We start from the raw sequence: 22,994 nt of genomic DNA, 5'->3' as shown, positions 1-22,994 counted from the left end.
TCTGGGTGTTATGTTGTCCTTACATTCATATCGGCATAATCGACTGTTGAGATGGCTGAATGGGCATGGCCCGGAAAGCCAATAAAAAAAAGAAACTAGGAAATGAAATAGTAGGATACACCAAAAAACGGTAAGATATGCCGATATGATGTAGCCGGATACGCCGAAAAACAGTAAGGTACGCCGATATGGTCTTATTTTATTTTTCAGAAAGCGCTGTGGAACTATATAACTGTCCTGAACTCTGTGTGCATGCCACTGGCGGGCGTGTTACACTGACTGAACCAGAAAAGAAAGACAGTTGCAATACGGAAAAAAATTGAGGCGCCATTCTTCTAGCGTGCCTCCCATTCGTGGAAGATGTTCTACTTCGCAAATTAGGGATCTTCCACCCCGAGCATCGGTCCATGGTGCAAAGATCCGCTGCGAGCCCCGCGCCCCCAACTATGGGGAGTGGGATTTGGAAAGCACCTCTCGCAGGTAGCTGACGAAGTATCCTCGGTATCCACGTGTGCGTTCGAGGATGTCTTGGATGTACTGAACGTATTGCCAGTAACGAAGTTTCGTTTTCTGCTCATCCTGGAACATATTCATAAGCCCTTAAACCACGACAGTGCAATCTGTTTGCCAAGTGGAAAGTGAGTCTGCTGGATAAAGAAGCATCCATGGTTCAAAAACGACTGGCGGGGCGGGGAAGTAAGATGCAAGAATGTGTGTCAACAATTCCCATAGCTCGCTGTACGTTGCGCATGTGAATCGGTGTTCGTCAGTGTCCGGACTAAGACATCCCGGGCACAAACCGGAATTGGTTACTGCAATATCGAGGAGGTGGGACTTAGTTGCAAATTTGAGATTGACACCTGATGCGGTGGGAAGAAAGGGCATGTCGATCAACCGTCATGCTCTTGTCCATCGAACTTCCGTACGTTTAGCTTCTATGACATTTTGGGAACTCGTCACAGTAGCAGATGGGAAGAACCCTACGCCCTCGGTGAGAGTGTGGTTGGGAATGCAGCACATACACAGCTGTATTCTATTCTGAAGTAGGAGTACGAGGCAACAACGTGTGCAAATGTTAGTGGCGGTGAAGTAGAAGTTGGCATGAGGATCGTCAGGGGACAGTGTGAGAAGGACCTGTGCTATCGTCCCTAGTTTCACCATTGTGCTCATGTATAAGGTCATCGCTTTCGCCTGTGCTTTGATGAGGCCGAGACCAACCCCACGTGGAGGAAAATAGCGGGTGTCGTAGCGGACCTTGAATACAGACCCTGCAGAGATATAATATCCAAAGTCTGCCTGTAATAGGTGCCCCTGTACCGCCGAGATCGGGTGGGATTGTGTTACGTGAATCAAGTTTGACTCAACATGAACATTGATGGGTTCTCACGTTGGAGGAAGACCGGGCTGCGTAGGAGGTGCTGGACTGATTGTAGTAATCTGTGGTTGTTCGTCGACACCGTACGACACCGTTATTTGTAAAGGTGATGCCCAAGTATCGACTTGAAGCAGGGGCCAATCCTGAAGACCATGTCCGATGTTCGTTACTGACGGCAACATTCCGAAGACTACCTGCGACAGTCCAATGTAGCAGATCCACTCCAGCGCTGCGCATATCTCAGAACTGGACAAGTAGTAGCAGGTCGTCGGCGTATGCTACACAGCGAAAGGTATGAGCAAGTAGTGTCAGATGTTAAAAATGTGCTATCAGACATCCTATGGCCGGCCGGTGTGGCCGTGTGGTTAAAGGCGCTTCAGTCTGGAACCGCGTGACCGCTACGGTCGCAGGTTCGAATCCTGCCTCAGGCATGGATGTGTGTGATGTCCTTAGGTTAGTTAGGTTTAATTAGTTCTAAGACCTAGGCGACTGATGACCTCAGAAGTTAAGTCGCATAGTGCTCAGAGCCATTTGAACCATTTTGAAGACATCCTATGAGCGGTTCCAAAGCAACTGAGCAAAAAACCGTAAAGAGGGGGCATCGTTGCCGTACGGAGCACCGGATAGGCACCGGTACCGCCACCCTAATGTTAACTTGCACTTGGGAGACCGCATCAGTTAATACTCGTCGTAGAACGTGGATGAAAGGCAGCGGGAAACCCAGACAGGCCACTGCTAACAGGAGAAACTTATTTATTTTTTATTTCATCGTATGGCTAGCGCCCCCGTCGGGCAGACTGTTCGCCGGGTGCCGGTCTTTCCATTTGAGGCCACTTCGGTGACCTGCAGTCGATGAGGATGATAGGATGATGATGAGAATAGCACAACACCCAGTCCTTGGGCGGAGAAAATTTCCCAACCGAGCCGGGGATCGAACCCGGCCCCAGAGGTTTGACAATCCGTCACATTGACAATTCAGCTGCCGGGGGCGGAGAAACTTGTGTTGGGTTCTGTCGAAGGCACTGTCAGGGTTGATGGAAACGAGAGCAGCACGAAGGTGACAAGACGCGGATAGCGCTATCAAGTTTCAATATTCGCCAGTGGCCATTTGTAGATTGAGTTCACCTTGTCTGCTCATAGGAAAAGATCTGTGGCAGCATGGTCTGTATACGCACTGTCTGAAGTCTAGCGTAGGTCATATAGTCCACTTTTAACATTGTAAGCAGACGGTATTGAGCAATCGTCGATTCTTGGGATGACATGTGGATCCGTATTAATAGACATCATTTCCCGGTAAATTCTGAGACGATGTCTAACGGTTACTGTTAGTGTAGTTGCTCTTCCAGACAACATCCCATAGGAGGAAACTAGTTTCCTCTTTACCTGGAGTTACTCGTACTCAAGTACTTGGGCTATACCTGCCCCTGTTTCAAGAGAATTGCTAAATGTATTCACAGTATGTCTGTGCACGTCTGCTTTCATGGCTCGTAAATAATCCTCTGCATATAATAGCTCCAGTTAAATAGACCATGAATTGTATAGAATAGCGAGTTAATATAACACACACAACGTAAAACTAAAATGAATAATTTAATAACTAGGGGTCTATTCTAAATTCTGTGACTGATGAAGACTACATAGAATTATGTCGAATAATGTTTAATCAAGAAAGGAATCTCAGCTGAACTGGAAGTGGTGCTACGGTATTCAGATCACGCACAAACACAAAATACCCTTCACAAATGCAATAAAGCTATGTTGAGAGCATTATGAGAATGGTAGCGAAATCCCCAAACTATGTGAAAACTAAGTCCATTTCGTGATCACAGAACATGAAATATTCACCAGCTCAAAACAGGTCAGAGTTCAGTGTGATGATTTACAAATTAACACACACAATACAACGACGCTTCCTGTCTTTCTGCCCCAGCGCCCTGAGCCCTGGACGCGCTAGCGTTCAGTCACACAATAGTCTCATCTGCCCTCAGTACTGGGCGGCCGACTGGCTCCCCTACACACACGTAACGTTACAATATCAGTCACTGGACCACGAGATGAAACATTACACCGTCTTTGGCTGCCACCTACTCTCCATAGACGGCATTACTGTGACGTCTTACATATTGGGGGTCACTGCTGTATCTTTTAAAGGATATAGACTAACCGAATACATACAGAGGCACACTAATGATAATTAATTCTGTTCGGTGGAGAGGGTGGCGGTATGACGAAGCTCGGCAGTGTGAATCACAAACCAGAGTGGTCGTACAGAACCCATACTGCTGACAACTCTGAATCTCTCAGTGTAGAGGAGGTTTCGTAGAGTGCTGCAGTACGGGGTTGTGTTTATTTGATAACTTTAGTGGTGTCACTGAAGTACTGTTGTTTTTATCTCATCAACTGTTGATAACCACTGTTGGATAACATAACGGGTGATCAAAATGTCAGTATAAATTTGAAAACTTAATAAACCACGGAATAATGTAGATAGAGAGCTAAAAATTGACACACTTGCTTGGAATGACAAGGGGGTTTATTAGAACCAAAGAAAAAAAAACAAAGTTTACAAAATGTCCGACAGATGGCGCTGGACAGCAAAACTGCTACCGTGAAGGGTGAGAGGTACGCCGATATGCTACAGAATCGAATCATCCCCAGCCTGGCTGATAAACACCTGCTGGAACGTACGATGTTTATGCAGGATGGCGCTCCACCCCATATTGCTAGACGCGTGAAAGATCTCTTGCGCGCGTCGTTTGGTGATGATCGTGTGCTCAGCCGCCACTTCCGTCATGCTTGGCCTCCCAGGTCCCCAGATCTCAGTCCGTGCGATTATTGGCTTTGGGGTTACCTGAAGTCGCAAGTGTGACGTGATCGACCGACATCCCTAGGGATGCTGAAAGACAACATCCGACGCCAATGCCTCACCATAACTCCGGACGTGCTTTCCAGTGCTGTTCACAACATTATTCCTCGACTGCAGCTATTGTTGAGGAATGATGGTGGACATATTGAGCATTTCCTGTAGGGAACATCACCTTTGCTTTGTCTTACTTTGTTATGCTAATTATTGCTATTCTGATCAGATGAAGCGCCACCTGTCGGACATTTTTTGAACTTTTGTATTTTCGGTTCTAATAAAACCCCATGTCATTCCAAGCATATGTGTCAATTTGTACCTCTCTAACTACATTATTCCGTGATTTATTCAGTTTTCAAATTTATACTGACTTTTTGATCACCTAATACATACGTTTACAGTTAGAATTATTTCTTACATGTCTTCGTTGCAGAAGACTGGAATATCATCCATGACTGAATAGTATGCAACTTTTAGTCCTTACGTTAATTGTATCGAATGGCAACGAAAGAATGGTCACATGTATTTGGACGCAATGTTTAGATTTACTGCTCTACAGTGGGTGATGTTCGCCTTCGCACTGTAATCTTGCTTCTCCATCTAATGTCCCCGGCCGCCCGTGTTCGTCATTCATTAACTCTACATAATTTCTTAACTCCCTACGTTCCTTCACCAATTACAATATCTTGTTTTCTTCAGTAGTTCAGATAATTTCCATTACCCCAGTATTAGCTGTGTCTGTGAATGTCGTAGCTGTCTTCTCAATTCCGATACTATTAAAACAGAATTCCTGTGTGTTCCTGTTTTCACAGTTTGTAATTTGGTATTTCAATAGTTCTCGATAACCTTATTTCAATGTTATTCGTGTAATCGATAAATTGTAAACAGGTTAACATGAAATGCTTCTCGTAATTTAAAAATTTCTTAAGTGACTTAGCTGCCTGGAATTGTGTTAGGTACTATTCCTTGTCGCAACAGCGTCTGTATCTTACCAATTGGTTGGATGTTTCTTGAGTTCTGCGATATTTTCTTAACTGTGCTGTGTTTGACATCAGTTCAGTTAATGTTTTCGATGAATTTATAGTGTCACCTGTCCTGTTAGTGGTGTTTCCTAAACTAAACAAAGTGACGCTTACTGAACGTTTGACGTTCTTTCCGATGCGATTACGTTACTTTCCACTTCGGATTGATCTCTACTCCAGTTCCTGGACTGGCTGATACTTAATTTTAATTGCGAGATGATCATATTTCATGGTATCGTTCTGCAGCGTCGATTATTCCAATGGCGAATACCATAAGGTCACGACTACTCCTACTAATCTTTCATGTCGACTGCATGTGAGGTTTTGTGCCCCTAATTGTTACCAAACTATTATCCTTCACAACTATCAGTAATGTTTCGTTAAATTCGTCGTACACAGAAGATCATGGCTGCGTCGTAATAAGCCTGTTCCTGGGCAGTAGTTCTGACGAAGAAGCTGCAGATCTGTGTGTGAAGTGCAGTGTGTTGTGGACGGCCAGACCAACAAAACACATTCTTCACTCATAAGAAATGAGAAGCCATATGCGTCCATAAACAATTTATCGCCATGTAAAACTCAGTTTCTTACAATTCTTCTAAGTGTTTAACCATGAAAAAATAAGAAAAAAATAAGAACAGAAAGTACCAGAATACAACATTAAATTCTTTTTTAAGTGAAGTGTTCAATAGATTAACACGTTTAAGTCTATTTTGATTGTAATCCTTGGGTTTCATTGCAAGAATATTTCTCGTAACAGTGCAACTGAAGCACACAAACATGTGAAGTTGACAGACGCCCATTTTGTATGTGGATTAGCTTACGGTAAAGGCTGTAACATTCAACGTTTATCTGGAGAGATTGGGAGGAGGTAGATGGCCTGAAAGGGAAGATATTTGAAGAAGCTGATGTTACTTGGAGATCTGTGCTCATACGTTTACTTCGACGAAGACACAGCAACTAGAAGAAGCAGATACTGACTCTCTTGACGAAGAGCCAATGTCAGTGTAAGCGAAGTAGCTGTAACAAGTCAAACTGTTTGACGAGTCTTACATATAACCTACTGTATTCATACCATTTGCAGCGCATGTAACAGTATCAGTAACTGAGTTTGCTGTTCATGTATACTGTTGTTGCTGTCAGTAACCTAATTTTGTTGTTGAGAAATCCACGATCTTGCCCCATTATTTGATATGTCTCGAATTATGGGGCAACCCTGTCGCATTGTTAACAAGAAAATCATGTTAAAACGACAACATCAATTATCAAGTCTATTATGTGTATGAGAGAAGACGCCTGAAGATGACGCTCATGAAGCATCCAACAATTTACTTAAATAATTATAATTTATTGATGAATTACGTTTGTTGGTGTTCTTTTTTTACGAGCTACCGATCAGCAGCAGTCCCTCAACTACATCTCTGTGATGGAGCTACAAAAACTGTTGCATTTGGTTTATTCAACAATGTAGGAAGTCTTCTTTCAGTGCAAGCGCGCTATTCACAGATGAGGCGTCGTTTCAGCGAGGTCAAACCGTAAATTCTCACGTGATTACTCTCATAAATCCTGAAGTACGGCCGGAACACTGACTTTCTCTCAGTGATTACACAGACACTGTGATCAATGGGGGATTATGGTCAATGGAGGCACGGGGTAGCAAAGCGAAATGAGGCTACTGATCTGCTTGGAAACTGATACACTTTCAGTGCAGATTTTGCAAAAAAAAGTATTATAAGTATAACGGCCAATAGAAAAAAGCTATTTATAATGTATGTATTCTAGGCGCTAGTAATTGTAAGACATACGAGGTGTGGCTAGAAAGAAACCGGACTAGTACTGGTGAAACAATAAAACGAATGCAATAAGGCTGAAAGTCGCGTGGCCTGTCACGTGACTCTCGCTCCGCCTACTGCTCGAGTTTCATCTGCCTCCTGCACTCAGTCTGCCCGTGGCGTCTGTTTTAAGTAGTTGACGTTTTGTCTGTGCGTCGGAAAATGTTGAGTGTACAGAAAGAACAGCGTGTTAACATCAAATTTTGTTTCAAACTAGGAAAATCTGCAAGTTTGTAATGTTACAACAAGTGTACGGCGATGATTGTTTATTGCGAACACAAGTGTTTGAGTGGTTTAAACGATTTAAAGATGGCCGCGAAGACACCAGTGATGACACTCGCACTGGCAGACCATTGTCAGCAAAAACTGATGCAAACATTGAAAAAATCGGTAAACTTGTTCGACAAAATCGCCGTTTAACAATCAGAGCAGTATCTGAGTTAACAGGAGTTGACAAGGAAAGTGTTAGGCAGATTCTTCATGAAAGTTTCAACATAAACAAAGTGTGTTCAAAAATGGTTCCAAAGTGTCTCACAATTGAACAGAAGGAACGCCGAAGAATGATTTGTTCTGACATCCTGGAAAACATTGAAAGTGATCCCACCTTCTTACAAAATGTTATTACTTGCGATGAATCGTGGTTTTTTACTTACGATCCCGAAACTAAACGCCAATCAATGCATTGGAGAACTCCTGGTTCTCCACGACAAAAAAAAGCACGAATGTCAAAATCGAAATTCAAGGCAATGATGATTGTTTTTTTTTTTTTTTTGACATCAAAGGGATTGTGCACATTGATTGGGTACCAGAGGGACAAACAGTGAATCAGCATTACTACATTAGCGTCCTGGCTACCCTACGTGAGCGAGTACGGAGAAAACGGAACGATTTGTGGAGAAAAAAGTCATGGATCCTTCACCAAGACAATGCCCCAGCTCACAGTGCGTTGTCAGTGAAGACTTTTTTGGCAAAACACAACATTCCCATCTTAGATCATCCACCCTACTCACCTGATTTGGCCCCCTGTGACTTTTTTCTTTTCCCTAAAGTCAAGTCAGCTTTGAAAGGAACTAGATTTGAAGCAGTAAAAGAAAAAGCGACGGAAGTAATGTATGGACTTACCGAAAATGATCTGCAGCATTGCTATGAACAGTGGAAAATTCGTATGGAGCGGTGTAGAGACCGAGGAGGAGAGTACATTGAAGGAGATAACATGAAATTGTAAATAATTGTAAATAAATGTTTTTTCCAGCATCAGTCTGTTTATTTTCTAGTCGCACCTCGTACACTGAATCACCTAAAACTAGCACCGCAAATATTGCGGAAATAGGAAGTGCTAGTGACGTGCGGTTTTCACAGCGTGGATTGGTAGCCAGTGGCTCGTATTTTTAGCCAATAAACGCATTGTAATAGTAACTAGAAAGTGTAATTTTATATAGAACAATGCATATTGACATCAATAAAACTAAAAGTGGGTAAAGTAGGTAAGGATGCCAGTGGTATTTGTTGCTGGATTCTAGTGGTCGTCATTTACGAGATACCGCATTTTTAAATATTAACGCAACGACACGAATTGTGCCAATCAATCTGCGTAGTTGCTAGGTATGGTGTTGTTATGTTTGCTTACAGTGTGCTTGTGTGATCCTTGAGTGCACTGCGACTTGCTGGTTAGTTAGTGTGTGACTGTCCGAGCAGTAGGTCGTGAGTGCACGATGGGATTTAACAATGCAGAAAAAGCCGACATGATCGTGGTGTATGGAGAGTGTAGGAAGAATGAAGTTTTCGTCCTTGTACGGTGTATGCGGCAAGATATCCCAATAGACGTGAACATCCTTGGCAATTATTTATCAGTCTCATCAGCCTGTTACACGAAACTGGTACTGTAACACCTAGACAACAGAAGGAAACAAGTAACGACAAAAGAATTAAATAATATTCTTGTTGCTATCGGAGCTGATGCGCACGTTAGCTCCTGCGCAATCGCACGAGGGAATTGCTTGAGTCAGGCAGGCTTCGTACTCATTCTCCATCGATATTGGCTCCCTCCCTATCACATCTCTCTTCATCAAGAGCTGCATCGGAACGATTATGAGAATATTGCCAACTTGTGTACGTGGGCATCAAGACAGGGTACTCCACGTGTACCAATCATTACCAGGCAAACCAAATAATTTTGCATTATTGGTCTGTGACAGCCCAGTTGGCTTCGTTAGGCGGAGAGTCAGCGTCCAAGGAGTGTAAACTGCTGTGCGGGACAGTGAACCGTAAGCTCATAGAATCGTTTTTCATAAACAATAAACTGAACAAGCAAACGTATTGCATCCTTGTAACAGACCATTTCCATAGGGCGCCAGAAGAAGGTGCTCTACAGACTAAGTTGAATATTTGGTATAAACGTGGTAGCTGTCCATCCAAAAATGCACGAAGCACTACAGCGTGTCTTCACGGTTTGTTTCCAAGTCGTTGTACTGGCCACAGAGGACCTCTACCTAGGCCAGCCCGTTCCCCGGATTTGACGTCGTAGACATCTTTCTGTGGGGAAAGCTGAAACACGCTGTCTACAAGGACATAAAAGGTACACCAGACGGTATGCAACAACGTATTACTTTTAGTTTGTTAACATTATTAGGCATTGTTCCAAATAAAAAAGTTTGTTTGCACTAAAATTGCTGTTTCTAAGTATTACGAGTCCATGACTACCAAACCAATCTGTGAAAAGTGTACATCACTAGCACTTTCCATTTGTACTATATTTTCGGTGCAGGTCTTAGGTGATTCACTGCGTGTATATTGAAAGATAGAGGTGAGAATATAAGAATACGAATCATTATTAAGCATAGCATCCATCAGATATAGTGCAAGGTTGTAATAAAGACAGTTGTCTTTATTTTAAATGTCAGTGAACAAAGCTTTTACAATTGTAATATCAGTTAGTTTCCTATCTTAAGTTACGACACGGTAATTGTTATTGATATTTTTATAATTCATGTTTTCGTGCCTTTATTTTACTGACGTTCTTAATAATGTTGTTGAAATCTGTTTAAGCTGAAACTTCTCTTTTAATTGATAAAATGGACAGATTGGCTAGTACTTTTTCTTCATATGCCTTACACAACTACGTTCAGAGCAAGATCTTAATGGACAGAAAGCTTTACAGTGGCTTTATAGCCGTGTTAGGAAATGCTACGTAAACAAAGGTAGCTTCAGCACAGCTTCAAGAGAAGTCAGGACGTAACTCATAAGCGTCGAACGAAGCGAAAATGTGAGTGAGGAGGGCAATGAAACAAGCGTTGAGTGATTCTGAAAAAAAAATTATGTCAACCGATCTGATTACGAACCGTAAAGCGCTTTGGTTTTATGTAAAATCAGTAAGTGATTCGAAATCATCTATTCGGTCACTCAGTGACCATACTGGGATCGAAACGGAAGATAACAAGGAGGCGGCCGAAATACTGATTTCGGTCGCCCGAAATTGTTTCAGAGCGGAGGTTCGTAATACGGTCCATCCTTTCAATGATCGTACGAAAGTCTAAATGGCAGATATTGAGATAAGCAACGACAGTCGCTTATCAGCGGAAGAGCGTCAGTATCAGATGAGATACCTGTAAGATGCGCAAAAATTATGCGAAAGAATTTGTTCCCTTTCTAGCAGCAGTTTATCGTAGATAGCTGCAACAACGGAGGCTACCTTGCGACTGAGAAAAAGCAGAAATCACTCCCGTTTTCAGTAAGGGCCGTGGGACAGATGCGCAGATATGTAGGCCTGTATCGTTGACAGTATCTTGAAGAATTATGGACGACGTCTTATGCTCGAGAATTATGACCTTCCTGGAGAATTAAAATCTCTGTAGCACTTAACATGGATTCACCAAACAGAGAGCTTCCGAAACTCAGCTCGTCTCTTTTCATTCATGAGACCGATAGCACTGTAGACACGTCGCTCTTAACATTTTGAAGTCTTCTAAAAACGATAGGGTACATGTACTTCTTAAAATACACTACTGGCCATTAAAATTCCTACAACAAGAGGAAATGCAGATGATAAACAGGTATTCGTTGGACAAATATATTATACTAGAACTGACATGTGATTACATTTTCACGCAATTTAGGTGCATAGATGCTGAAAAATCAGTACCCAGAACAGTCACCTCTGGCCGTAATAACGGCCTTGATACGCCTGGGCATTGAGTCAAACAGAGCTTGGATGGCGTGTACAGATACAGCTGCCCTTGCAGCTTCAACACGATACCACAGTTCATCAAGAGTAGTGACTGGCGTATTGTGACGAGCCACCATTTCAAGACGTTTTCAATTGGTGAGAGATCTGGAGAATGTGCTGGCCAGGGCAGCAGTCGAATATTTTCTGTATCCAGGACCTGCTGCGCGAGCAGCAACGTCACGATTCGTTAAACCGCAATCGTGATAGGCTACAAACCAACCTTTATCAAAGTCGGAAACGTGATGGTACGCATTTCTCCTCCTCACACGAGGCATCACAAGAACGTTTCACCAGGCAACGCCGGTCAACTGCTGTTTGTGCATGAGAAATCGGTTGGAAACTTTCCTCATGTCACCACGTTGTAGCTGGCGGCAACGGCGCCAACCTTGTGTGACTGCTCTGAAAATCTAATCATTAGCATATCACAGCATCTTCTTCCTGTCGGTTAAATTTCGCGTCTGTACCACGTCATCTTCGTGGTGTAGCAATTTTAATGACCGGTCCTGTATGATATCGATTTAGTCGCTGTAACTTGTATGTATGAATCGTGAGGTGTGTTACGTATAAACACACAGCAACCGTCGTAATATTTAGAGACCGATTATTCAGACAAAAGGAACACCGGCCGGACAGGCCTTGAAGGCGTGACGTTTCCGACCGATTGTCGTGTCACCCTTAGCCGTTAGGAGTCGCCGGATATGATCAGCGTACGGCTTTCTCGGCCGTTGTCAGTTTTCGTGCCTCTACTTCTTAATCAAGTAGCTCCTCAGTTGACCTGAAAATGACTGAGGGCACCCTGCTTGACAACAGCGCGTGTCAGATCCCGACAGTGGCCCATCCAAGTGCTAGTCAAGCCCGACAGCGCTTAACTTCCGTGACCTGACTGGAACCCGTGTTACTACTTGATCTAAATTCATATCATTCAGTTACATTTGATATAACTTCCCACATATATTATTTACGTACGGTTACCAACCTCTTTTAAGCGCCATAGATCTTTCAATTGCAGTAGAACAGTACTTCATATGTTGAAAAGTATACTTCCGCATGTATGAAGGGTTTTCAATCACCGGACTGAAACTGTAGTTTTAAGGCACTCCTATAACCACATATTTTGCATCGTTGCTGTTTAAACCATACATAGTTGAAGAAAACGGTGTTTTAGTTTCATTGCTGTCCAAACTGTATGTCACAGTGTACAGTGAAATTGGTATAACTTGAGGGATTCTTGCTATTATCAGCGGGTATTCCACGAGACCACCTGCAAGAATAATAAATGTTACATAAAAATCGTTGTTTCACAGCCATATAAACTTACACATTAGTAGACTGCATATATCACTTACAGAACTGACATGAAGATCTCTCCATGTTAACAGTTCAATGTATAGCTCATTACTGACTTTTATTTCGGTATTACATGTGATTTGTTTTACCATGAACATTATGTGAAACATGTCAAACGTCGGATGTGTGGAAACATTGATCACAAGAACTGGGGGCAGGAGGGTGAGCATTCTCGTCTCTGGAAATCTGAAACAGGACCTACTTTTAAAGCTATTCCAACTGCTTGGATCAGAAACTGCGGACACACGATTTCCCATACCGTGTTGTTGAGTCGGCATGACGGCTTCGCCCACTGAAGAGGAAGTTCGGTTCGCTCAACAGTATGTAGTTGTTCATAAACAGATTACATGGACGTACGCTTATCGCCCCGCATGTGTTCGCATGTGGAAACAATTAGAACACGACGGATTTAGCGGATTTAACATGTGTATTGAAGATGTAAGGAAAATTATAAAACCTGCATTAGAACAGTCTCATACACATGATATATGCATGAGACTGCATCTCTCAACAAGCTCTGGAGTTTAACGCAATGAAAATTTAACTATTTACGCTATGCTTGAGGTGTTCAAAAAAATGGTTCAAATGGCTCTGAGCACTATGGGGCTTAACTTCTCAGGTCATCAGTCCCCTAGAACTTCGAACTACTTAAACCTAACTAACCTAAGGACATCACACACATCCATGCCCTAGGCAGGATTCGAACCTGCGACCGTACCGGTCGCGCGGTTCCAGACTGTAGCGCCTAGATTCGCTCAGCCACTGCGGCCGGCTTTGAGGTGTTCGCTCTGAAACTTACCGCATAACACTAGACTTAGAATTTTACGGGATGTTAAAGCTATTCGAGTTTCCGTACGTGACTCAATTGATTTTAAGTGAAAATTCGGTTAATTAATATACTTACACATGTGGGGATTGAGCCCAGAGCCTTTAGGCTCTTGTTGCAATATTTACATGCAAACTAAGCTAGCACAGTAGCACTAATTTATTTTATGTTAACACAAGCGAGCGCTCGAACCTTGGGCCTGACGCTGCGGGATTTAAAATTTCGGATACTCGCTCATGCTGGGAGTTGAACTCAGAACCTTTAGGCTCAAGGGTCTAGGTATTCTTGCGAAAGAGCTTGTGGCCTATGTGCCCTTCGGCACTTGTGCTGTTAGGTTGTGTAACACTTGTCTTGAGAACAGGATGGCAGTTTGTCGCGTGTGAATATGTATCAAGGTTGGGCCAGAAAGAACAACCTCTACTTACATTGTATTCTGCCAGCTTCCTTCTTTCACTAGAAAGAACAACATCTGTCACAAAGAAACAGTGTGATTATAGATTGGACGAAGTAGGTACGACATTTAATTTCTTTTTATTGCCTACTTAACAAGTAAATTAAATTATCTACCACTCATGGAACTTGCATCGGATGACAACTGAGAGCGCAAGGCTAACCACAACAAAGCAGTGATTAATCGTGGCACGACGCCAGTACACATGCCGTAAGTAAATAACTGTATGTAAACACTAGATGGAACAAAGAAATTCAAGGCTCTTACCACTGGTTACTCTGGCTGTTACCAAAACAGCTGTCTACATTCATGAATGTGATAATTTACCAGGGGCTCCAGGCAAGCTGCATGTTACGCTAACCGTGTTAAAATCGTAATCATTTCTGAATACGGTGCAAACGAGAAATTAAGATGTTTCAGGTGTGAAAGGGTTAATGAAGTGCTTCCTGCACAATGCGCCGACCCTTCCTTGTGGCGGTTAGTCGTGGCCTACCCTAACCTTGACGATGAGTACGTATGCCCACACTTTCACATGCAGTGCGACATCTGGCTAGTGTCAACTCTAATCGCCCCCCCCCCCCCCCCCCCTCCCAGATCTCAATATTGCCCGATCCGACCAGCCATTCAAATGCTGACCCACAATGAGGCCCTTTTTCGGACTTGTCACGTGCTTATAACGCTGTCTTCCGCGGGTACCGTGCATCCCTGCCTCCCTCACAGTGATCACTGAATATCTGATGCTGCAAATGTCTCTCGTAAGTCTATCAGGACTTGTAATAATACTAAACGGAAACATAGCTAATGCATCCTGGTAGGCGTTCGCCCTGCCTCTGAGAATTGCAACTCCCATCATTTAAGTACTCGTCGATGGTGTGTACGTGTGCCATGTTACAGTGATTTCCGACCATATCTACTGGGTGCTTCACATCTTTTGTCACGCGCCAGACGTGTCCCGTAGTGAATAAAAACGCTAACTATCCGACCAGAGCTCCAACCACAACGTCAGTCTTATTGTAGAGATTTTCTGGATGATTATTTTATCCACCGTATGTGTAAAGATTATGGGCAGTGAGGCAGATGGCGTCCCAATTCGGAATAATATGCAGAGGAATTCCGGTTGCAAGAGTTGCTTTACAATCAAGGGAAACCTTCCGACATCTTGCTGCGAACAGGAAAAGTTGAGCTATTCTCAATTTATTTAAGGCAACGTTCTCATTCAAAATAGTTGAAAATTCGAATTTTTATTGTATTTTGTATCTCTGTCTAGAGTGTTGAGACGAAAAGGTTTTTTAAACGCTGCGCTATAAAAGATTCTACGGGCCATAGTTCGAAGCAGTGTCACTTCTGCCGTGGAACGATCTCAGCCGCAGACGCCTGGCTCATGTAGGAAACTTGTCGTGTCGTGATACGCTTTCACAGAATGATTTATGCATGCTGTATGCATGCATACATATTCGTCGAAACACCTAACGAACATCGTGTGCAGGCTGCCAAACGTAGTATATCCAGCTCAGCCAGATCGGCTTTTCTCACCAAGAAGAACGAGCGAATTGCCGTCCAGGAAAATTTCGAAATAAAGTAAGGGTGATGTACGGTCCTGGAATTTCAGAATAAACACAAGTAACGAAAACACTTTTCTTTTTGGTCTAATTTCAGTCAAAATTGGTCAAAGCATAATTTTTGGTCCGCCATATTGGATTAGCTATTTTGAGTTTTGAAAATCTTAACTTCAGATTTGTGTTCGGCGAAATCAGTACTAGGTAATGACGGGATGTTTTTAAGCATACTTAACTGATCATACATATGACAGTTTTCCCTAAACTTTAAACAAGTTTTTCTCCAGAAATGATTTTTCAAAACTGTGCGCAGAAAAAACACAAGCGGTTCAACCTGCTATCTTTTACCTTTGACCACCGTAAATAAAACACTTTTCTTGACAATTTATGCATGCAGTATATGAATTTTATTAACATTATCTATTGTTTATAAACTCTTTATGAGAAGAACGCCCCCCCCCCCCCCTCTGAAGATCGAACTCAATGTTCGAGGTAACACCATATCGTTAAGTTTAAGGTTATTTTATCGTGGTCAGTTATAAGCTCCCATACATTTAACGTAGTAATGATTGATGTACTGATTTTTTATAACTGCGGAGAGGAAGACTGCACGCAGTCTGCGTACTTTAAACTCGCAGACACTTCTATGAAACTATATATTTTGTCGTGCCCATCGAATATCGATAGTCGCGGCGCTGCTTGGAATGTCTTCCGCCGTTGCGTAGGAGGGAGACCATTCCGTCCCGCGAGGTGGCAGGCCGGTGGACGGTTGCCTCCGATTTAAGGCTATTAAGGTTATGTTCAAATCAAATGGCTCTGAGCACTATGCGACTTAACTTCTGAGGTCATCAGTTGCCTAGACCTTAGAACTAATTAAACCTAACTAACCTAAGGACATCATACACGTCCATGCCCGAAGCATAAGGTTATGTGCTGGCTGGATGTGGAGGCAGCTGAATTGACTGCCTGGAGGCGCCTCTGGCGGTGGACAGCTGAGTGTGGAAGAAGTGGCGACCTGGTCTAATATTCGTTGCTGTCAGTCAGGAATGTGGACTCGACCAGCGTGGCACTTGACATCTTTGCGGTGCTAACCGCAGCATGGAATTATCTTCCTTTCTCAAATCCGTGCAAATCTTGATGGTGAGCGGCGGCTTTGGCATCGTCGGAAGGTTTCTGCCGGCTCCTCAAAGTTCATTGCTTTCCTGCTTCTTGGTTTACGTGAGCCATGTGCTATCTGATCGTAACGTGTGCCTAAACAGACAAGGTACAAGTAATCATCTGTGTGTAGGTGCTTAAGTTGATAAATTAATTTCTTTTGTAACTGTTGGAACCACGCATTGTGATCGTTGTGTGGCTGTGCAAGAATTTAAATGTGATTATGATGATGAGGTTGATGATTAGTTTGTGGGGCGCTCAACTGCGTGGTTATCAGCGGACGTACAATGTACCAACTTTATACAGTCTAATTTTGCCATTTTCATGGATGATGAAGATGATGATGTTGATAAAATGATGAGGACAATACGAACACCCAGTCCCCTGGCAGAGAAAATCCCAACCCGGACGGAGTCGAACCCGGGACCCCGTGATCCACAGGCAGAAACGCTAGCCACTATGCCACGACCCGCGGGCAATCTAAATGTGAGGTTAAGAGCATGGAGTGATCAACTATCATGGTTTAAGTAACGTCTAATTTTTTTGTTCTTTTTTCTGATGTGCCCATCAGAAAGCAACTTATGTAAAATATCTGTATTTAAGTTACATGATACGTCGTCCGAAGATTAGGTATGATTTTGGAATCAGTAACCGTTACGAAGAGACGAAACTAAAATACACTACTGGCCATTAAAATTGCTACACCACGAAGATGACGTGCTACACACGCGAAATTTAACCGACAGGAAGAAGATGCTGTGATATGCAAATGATTAGCTTTTCAGAGCATTCACACAAGGTTGGCGCCGGTGGCGACAGCTACAACGTGCTGACATGAGGAAAGCTTCCAAACGATTTCTCATACACAAACAGCAGTTGACCGGTGTTACCTTGTCAAACGTTGTTGTGATGCCTCGTATAAGGAGGAGAAATGCGTACCATCACGTTTCCGGATTTGATAAAGGTCGGATTGTTGCCTATCGCGATTGCGGTTTATCGTATCGCGACTTTTCTGCTCGCGTTGGTCGAGATCCAATGACTGTTAGCAGAATATGGAATCGGTTGGTTCAGGAGGGTAATACGGAACACCGTGCTGGATCACAACGGCCTCGTATCACTAGCAGCCGAGACGACAGGCATCTTATCCGCATAGCTGTACGGATAGTGCATCCACGTCTCGATCCCTGGGTCAACAGATGGGGACGTTTGCAGGACAACAACCATCAGCACGAACAGTTCGACGACGTTTGCAGCAGCATGGACTATCAGCTCGGAGACCATGGCTGCGGTTACCCCTGACGCTGCATCACAGACAGGAGCGCCTTCGATGGTGTACTCAACGACGAACCTGGGTGCACGAATGGCAAAACATCATTTTTTCGGATGAATCCAGGTTCTGTTTACAGCATCATGATGGTCACATCCGTGTTTAGCGACATCGCGTTGAACGCACATTTGAAGCGTGTATTCGTGATCGCCATACTGGCGTATCACCCGGCGTGGTGGTATGGGCTGCCATTGGTTACACGTCTCCTACATTTCAGCAGGATAATGCACGACCGCATGTTGCAGGTCCTGTACGTCCCTTTCTGGATTCAGAAAATGTTCGACTGCTGCCCTGGTCAGCACATTCTCCAAATCTCTCACCAACAGAAAACGTCTGGTCAATGGTCACCGAGCAACTGGCTCGTCACAATACGCTAGTCACTACTCTTGATGAACTGTGGTATCGTGTTGAAGCTGCATGGGCAGCTGTACCTGTACGCGCCATCCAAGCTCTGTTTGACTCAAAGCCCAGGCGTGTCAAGGCCGTTATTACGGCCAGAGGTGGTCGTTCTTGGTACTGATTTCTCAGGATCCATGTACCCAAATTGCGTGAAAATGTAATCACATGTCAGTTCTAGTATAAGTTATCTGTCCAATGAATATCCGTTTATCATCTGCATTTCTTCTTGGTGTAGCAATTTTATGGGCAGTGGTGCAAAAAAAGTGACGGATTTTCCACTCACTTTCCATTGAATGAACTACAAAACCAACAGCGTCACATTTCACTCACTGTCTGAATTATGACCGTAATAGCCTACCTAGTGATTAGTTCAAAGAGGATTAGTAACTCATTTCCTTGGGTTTTCGTGCAATACCCTGTAATAATGATTTAGGACATTCTACATCTACATCAGTATTCTGCTAGCCAACGGATAGATCCGTTCCACTTGCCTGAATAAGCTATACAACTGAGGTGGGCAGTTAACTCAGTTTGCCAGTTAACGACAGTTCCAATTCAACAGCCAAGCATCTCAACACCTTGCAGCACACCTTGAGACTGGAGGGATTCTTAAAGATGTTTACACCATCCTCGCGATCCGGGTGTTCAAGTGAAGATTTCACTTCGCTGTGCTACACAATGTTTGACTGTCTCGTCGCACTGTAGTCGTTCTAGCATTCCCAGAGTTTATGGTGACAGAGGTCTACAGATGATTGCCAGTCTCCTGCTCAGGAACTCCGCAGTCGCCAAGCCCGTACGCAGAAAATAAATGCTGAGCCCTGATGGCAGTGATTTGAGATTTTTCATAATATTACTCTTAACTCTTAAAAACATTTCATTCAGTTAGTTACACGAAAACTTATAATTCTTGCAACGTTTGGAGGTGATTTACGAAAAAATTACCGCTCATTGTTAAACACACAATTCTTATCTCAATTCACCTTCCGTAGAGTTTACGTATCATCTCTGAAGTTGTCGACGAAATGTGGTCAAAATACGTATATTGGTAGAGGAAAATTTAATTTCCTTAAGATTTTTTCTTTGTCGTTAGTCTTCTACATGGTCTGACGCAGTCCGTCACGAATTCCTCTCCTGCGTCAAACTCTTCATCACAGAGTAACAGAATCGCCAGCCGCAAGTATTTCTCCGAAATACACACTACGACAAAAAAGAAAAAAAAAATACGACGAACCACGAAGGAATCATCCGAGTGGGACGGAAATCGGTAGATGTGATGTGCATGTACAGGCAAGCAAAGAGGTGGAACAAAAGGTTTTTGGTTTACTCAGTTTTGAATAAATAATTCAGCTTTTCTGAAGTTATAATCATTTGCTTGCCTGTATAAGCACATCACATCTCCGCTTTCCTTTTTTTGTGTTGTGGTGTATGACAGTCCATATATTCCTTTGTTTTTTATACCCTCTACATCTTCTTTATCTACTATGGAAGCTATTCCTTGATGTCCTATGTCCCTGTCTGTTCTTCTTGTCAATGATTTCGACATATTTCTCTCCTCGTTTATTCTGTGTGAAAACTCCTCTTTCCTTATCAGTCCACCTAATTTTCAACTTGATTCTAAAGCACCATAACTCAAACGTTTCGATTCTCTTCATTTCTGTCTTTGAAACAATTTATGATTTAGTTCTATACAATGCTGTGCTGCCAAACTAGGTTCTCAAAATTTTCTCCCTTAAAATAAGTCTCACGTTTGATACTAGTAGAATTCTTTAAGCACGGATGTACTCCTTGCCTCTGCTACTCTACTTCTTTGAGTCCACCTTGCTTCATCGTCACATACTATTTTGCTTCTAAGGAAACAGAAGCCTTATCTACTTCTTGGTCCGCCAGTTCCGGTATTGTTTAACGTCACTCTCACTTGTACTACTCGCCTTTCTTCGCTTTACTTTCAATATCTGATGGAATGTCTCCAGCCTCAGAGATTTTAGCAACTTGAATTTTGGTGACACTTCCCTAAAAATTTAGAAACTCCATAGGGATATTATCTGTGCCTTTCACGGGCCGGCCGAAGTGGCGAAGTAGACGATGCAGTCTGGAACCGCGTGACCGCTACGGTCGCAGGTTCGAATCCTGCCTCGGGCATGGATGTGTGTGAAGTCCTCAGGTTAGTTAGGTTTAACTAGTTCTAAGTTCTATGGGACTAATGACCTCAGCAGTTGAGTCCCATAGTGCTCAGAGCCGTTTTGTGCCTTTCACCTGATTAGATCTCAGTTCATCCAAAGCTCTGTTGAACTCGGCTACTTAATCCATTGTCTTCCATGTCGTCTCCCATTTCTTCTTCTACCATGACACCATACAACTCCTCCCCTCGTAGAGGTCATCAGTGTACTTATCCCACGTATCCGCTCCCTTCCCTTCGTTTAGAAATGGGATTCCCATAGCACTCTCAATTTTGGCGCCCTTGCAGTTAATTTCACCGAAGGTGCATGCTGAATCTGTTCTTCTCTCGATTTATTCGCATTTTTCGTGTAGCCATTTCATTTTGGCTCCTCTGCTCTTCCTACGTATCTTAAGCCTTAGCGAATTTGATTGCTGAACTTCTGTCGTAATCTGAGATTTCTGTAGCTCCTTCTTTTATTGGTCAACTGAAATACATCTGCTGTTACGCAAGGTGTCTTCACAGTTACGTTCCTTTTACCCAAATCTGACTAATCAATTACTGTGGTTTCCTTTTTTAGATGTGTAAATTCCTCTTCAACTAAACAGCCTACTGTCGTATTCATTACCGCTATATTACACACTTAGAGATATTGTCTCATCATTCCACAGTACTTCAGTACCTGCTTCTTTCCACATGGATTCTTAGGGATATTCCTCTTCAGTTTGCTCTCCATTATTGGCGTTCGTTTCATGTCGATTCTGATGAGGAAAATCCTGTCACTAACCATTCAGAATAACTTACTCTCTGCCCCACCTTCCTATTTATGAGGAATGCTTCACCCGTAGCGAGCGAGGTGGCAGAGTAGTCAGCACACTGGACTCGTATTTCAGAGGACGACGGTTGAAGCCCGTGTCCGGCCATCCTGATTGAGGTTTCCCGTGATTTTCCTATACGCTTCAGGCAAATTCCGGGATGGTTCCTTTGAAATGTCCATAATCCGATGGGACCGATGACGTCGCTGTTTGGTCCCCTCCCCCAAATTAGTCAACCAAGTTACTCTAGTATTTTCTGCTGTTGCTGATGTTACCTTAAATCCTTAGGATAGATTTCTTTTAATTTCCATATTCACGGTCCTATGCAGGAACTGACCTGATCTCGGCCCCGCCACAGTATTGTATATCGTCTCTGACAGTGATTCAATCGGTTGTTTTCGACCTGTTACGTTTCCTGAATGTAATCTTACTCCAATAAAGGTCTACCGGACCTACAGTGGAGAGATTCATTAGGAATACAGCGCCGTCTTCCCAAGACGCCTACCTCACAATGAGATCTACAGATAATAATACCGTAGTGTATATTCGATCAAAAGAAACGTAAAGCAGCCTGGCCATCCATATTTAGGTTTCCTGTGTTTTTCTTAAATCACTCCAGGCAAATGTCTTTGAAAGCTATCGGCCAATTTCCTTCCAGATCCTGGAAACACTCCAACCTTGTTGATGCCACTATATAAACTCTAATCGGCCTTCTTCGATTTCTGTTAAGCAATCAGTGGCTGGGTGTCACATACGCCTTCAGGTTTTTCTATTAGTGAACTGGTGTTCTGGTTCAAGCGATTGTGTCTACTTTCTGCTTTACAGCAATGGCAGACACCGGTAAATACTTGGTGATCACACCTGAGGAGATGGCGTACGTCAGGAAGCAGCTGGGTACCAACGAGGAGGACATCAAGACGGCTGTGACGTCACTGCGGGAGTGGCTCAGGATGCAGCCACACCTACCTGACGCTGTAGGTCAGTACATCTGTCACAGTAGAGGTCATATATTACGCCTGAGTAATGGTCATACAATCAACATTATTGGTGTGATTACATAGATGTAATGCTTCTTACATCTATATATTATTTGTGTCTTTCATTAGTATGTCTGTAGCAGCATTATCTTATCATTATTGTATCTAAAAATCGCTCCAATTTATTACACATTTAACAAGTGCAGAAATAACTCAACTATATGTCGTTACGGATGATCAGGTTTTTTTTAATGATCACTGTGAAACAAAGAGTTATAGTCTCTTCTACTTATTTGCGATTGCAACTTAAGAAGGAAATAAACACTACCTACGGTCGTTTTAAATTCCGTATTACTACTTCACTGCCTCTATCTTAGCTTATGGAATATACAGAATTACTATGACCAGCTTTACGCCTTATTCTCAAATTTTGTGGACCTCTTCCAGCTCGTTATCTTGATTATCTGTTCACTGATTAGGAATGCTTCGGAATGCTAATACTCTCTTTAATATTATGCATACTACGTTTATTATCAGTGTGAATTCATATGCGTATGTACAGTATAATACATTGATTATGGGACCATATAACCGTTTTGAGGACACACATGTAACAGAAAACAAAAAATTTCATGTCGTGTTACTTCTATTGTAGGAAATTGTACATAGTAAAATTGC

The 22,994-nt window shown here is 42.9% G+C and overlaps 1 protein-coding gene across 2 annotated transcripts in view; it reads left to right on the top strand.

Moving 5' to 3' along the window:
- The window catches only part of LOC126259252 (clavesin-1-like), a 261,047-nt gene that overhangs the window by 15,985 nt on the left and 222,068 nt on the right, over positions 1 to 22,994 (top strand). For both annotated transcript variants that reach the window (XM_049955881.1, XM_049955880.1), the window contains one exon: positions 22,165 to 22,317. In XM_049955881.1, coding sequence (XP_049811838.1) covers positions 22,167 to 22,317 — 151 coding nt within the window. In that variant the 5' untranslated portion in view covers positions 22,165 to 22,166. Of the gene's footprint in view, positions 1 to 22,164; positions 22,318 to 22,994 lie in introns of those variants that run through there.

Source organism: Schistocerca nitens, chromosome 5, assembly GCF_023898315.1.
Source record: "Schistocerca nitens isolate TAMUIC-IGC-003100 chromosome 5, iqSchNite1.1, whole genome shotgun sequence".
In the NCBI taxonomy this organism is placed as follows: Eukaryota; Metazoa; Arthropoda; class Insecta; order Orthoptera; family Acrididae; genus Schistocerca; species Schistocerca nitens.
Note: the sequence above shows the minus strand (reverse complement) of the source record. Positions and strands in the feature narration are given on the sequence as shown.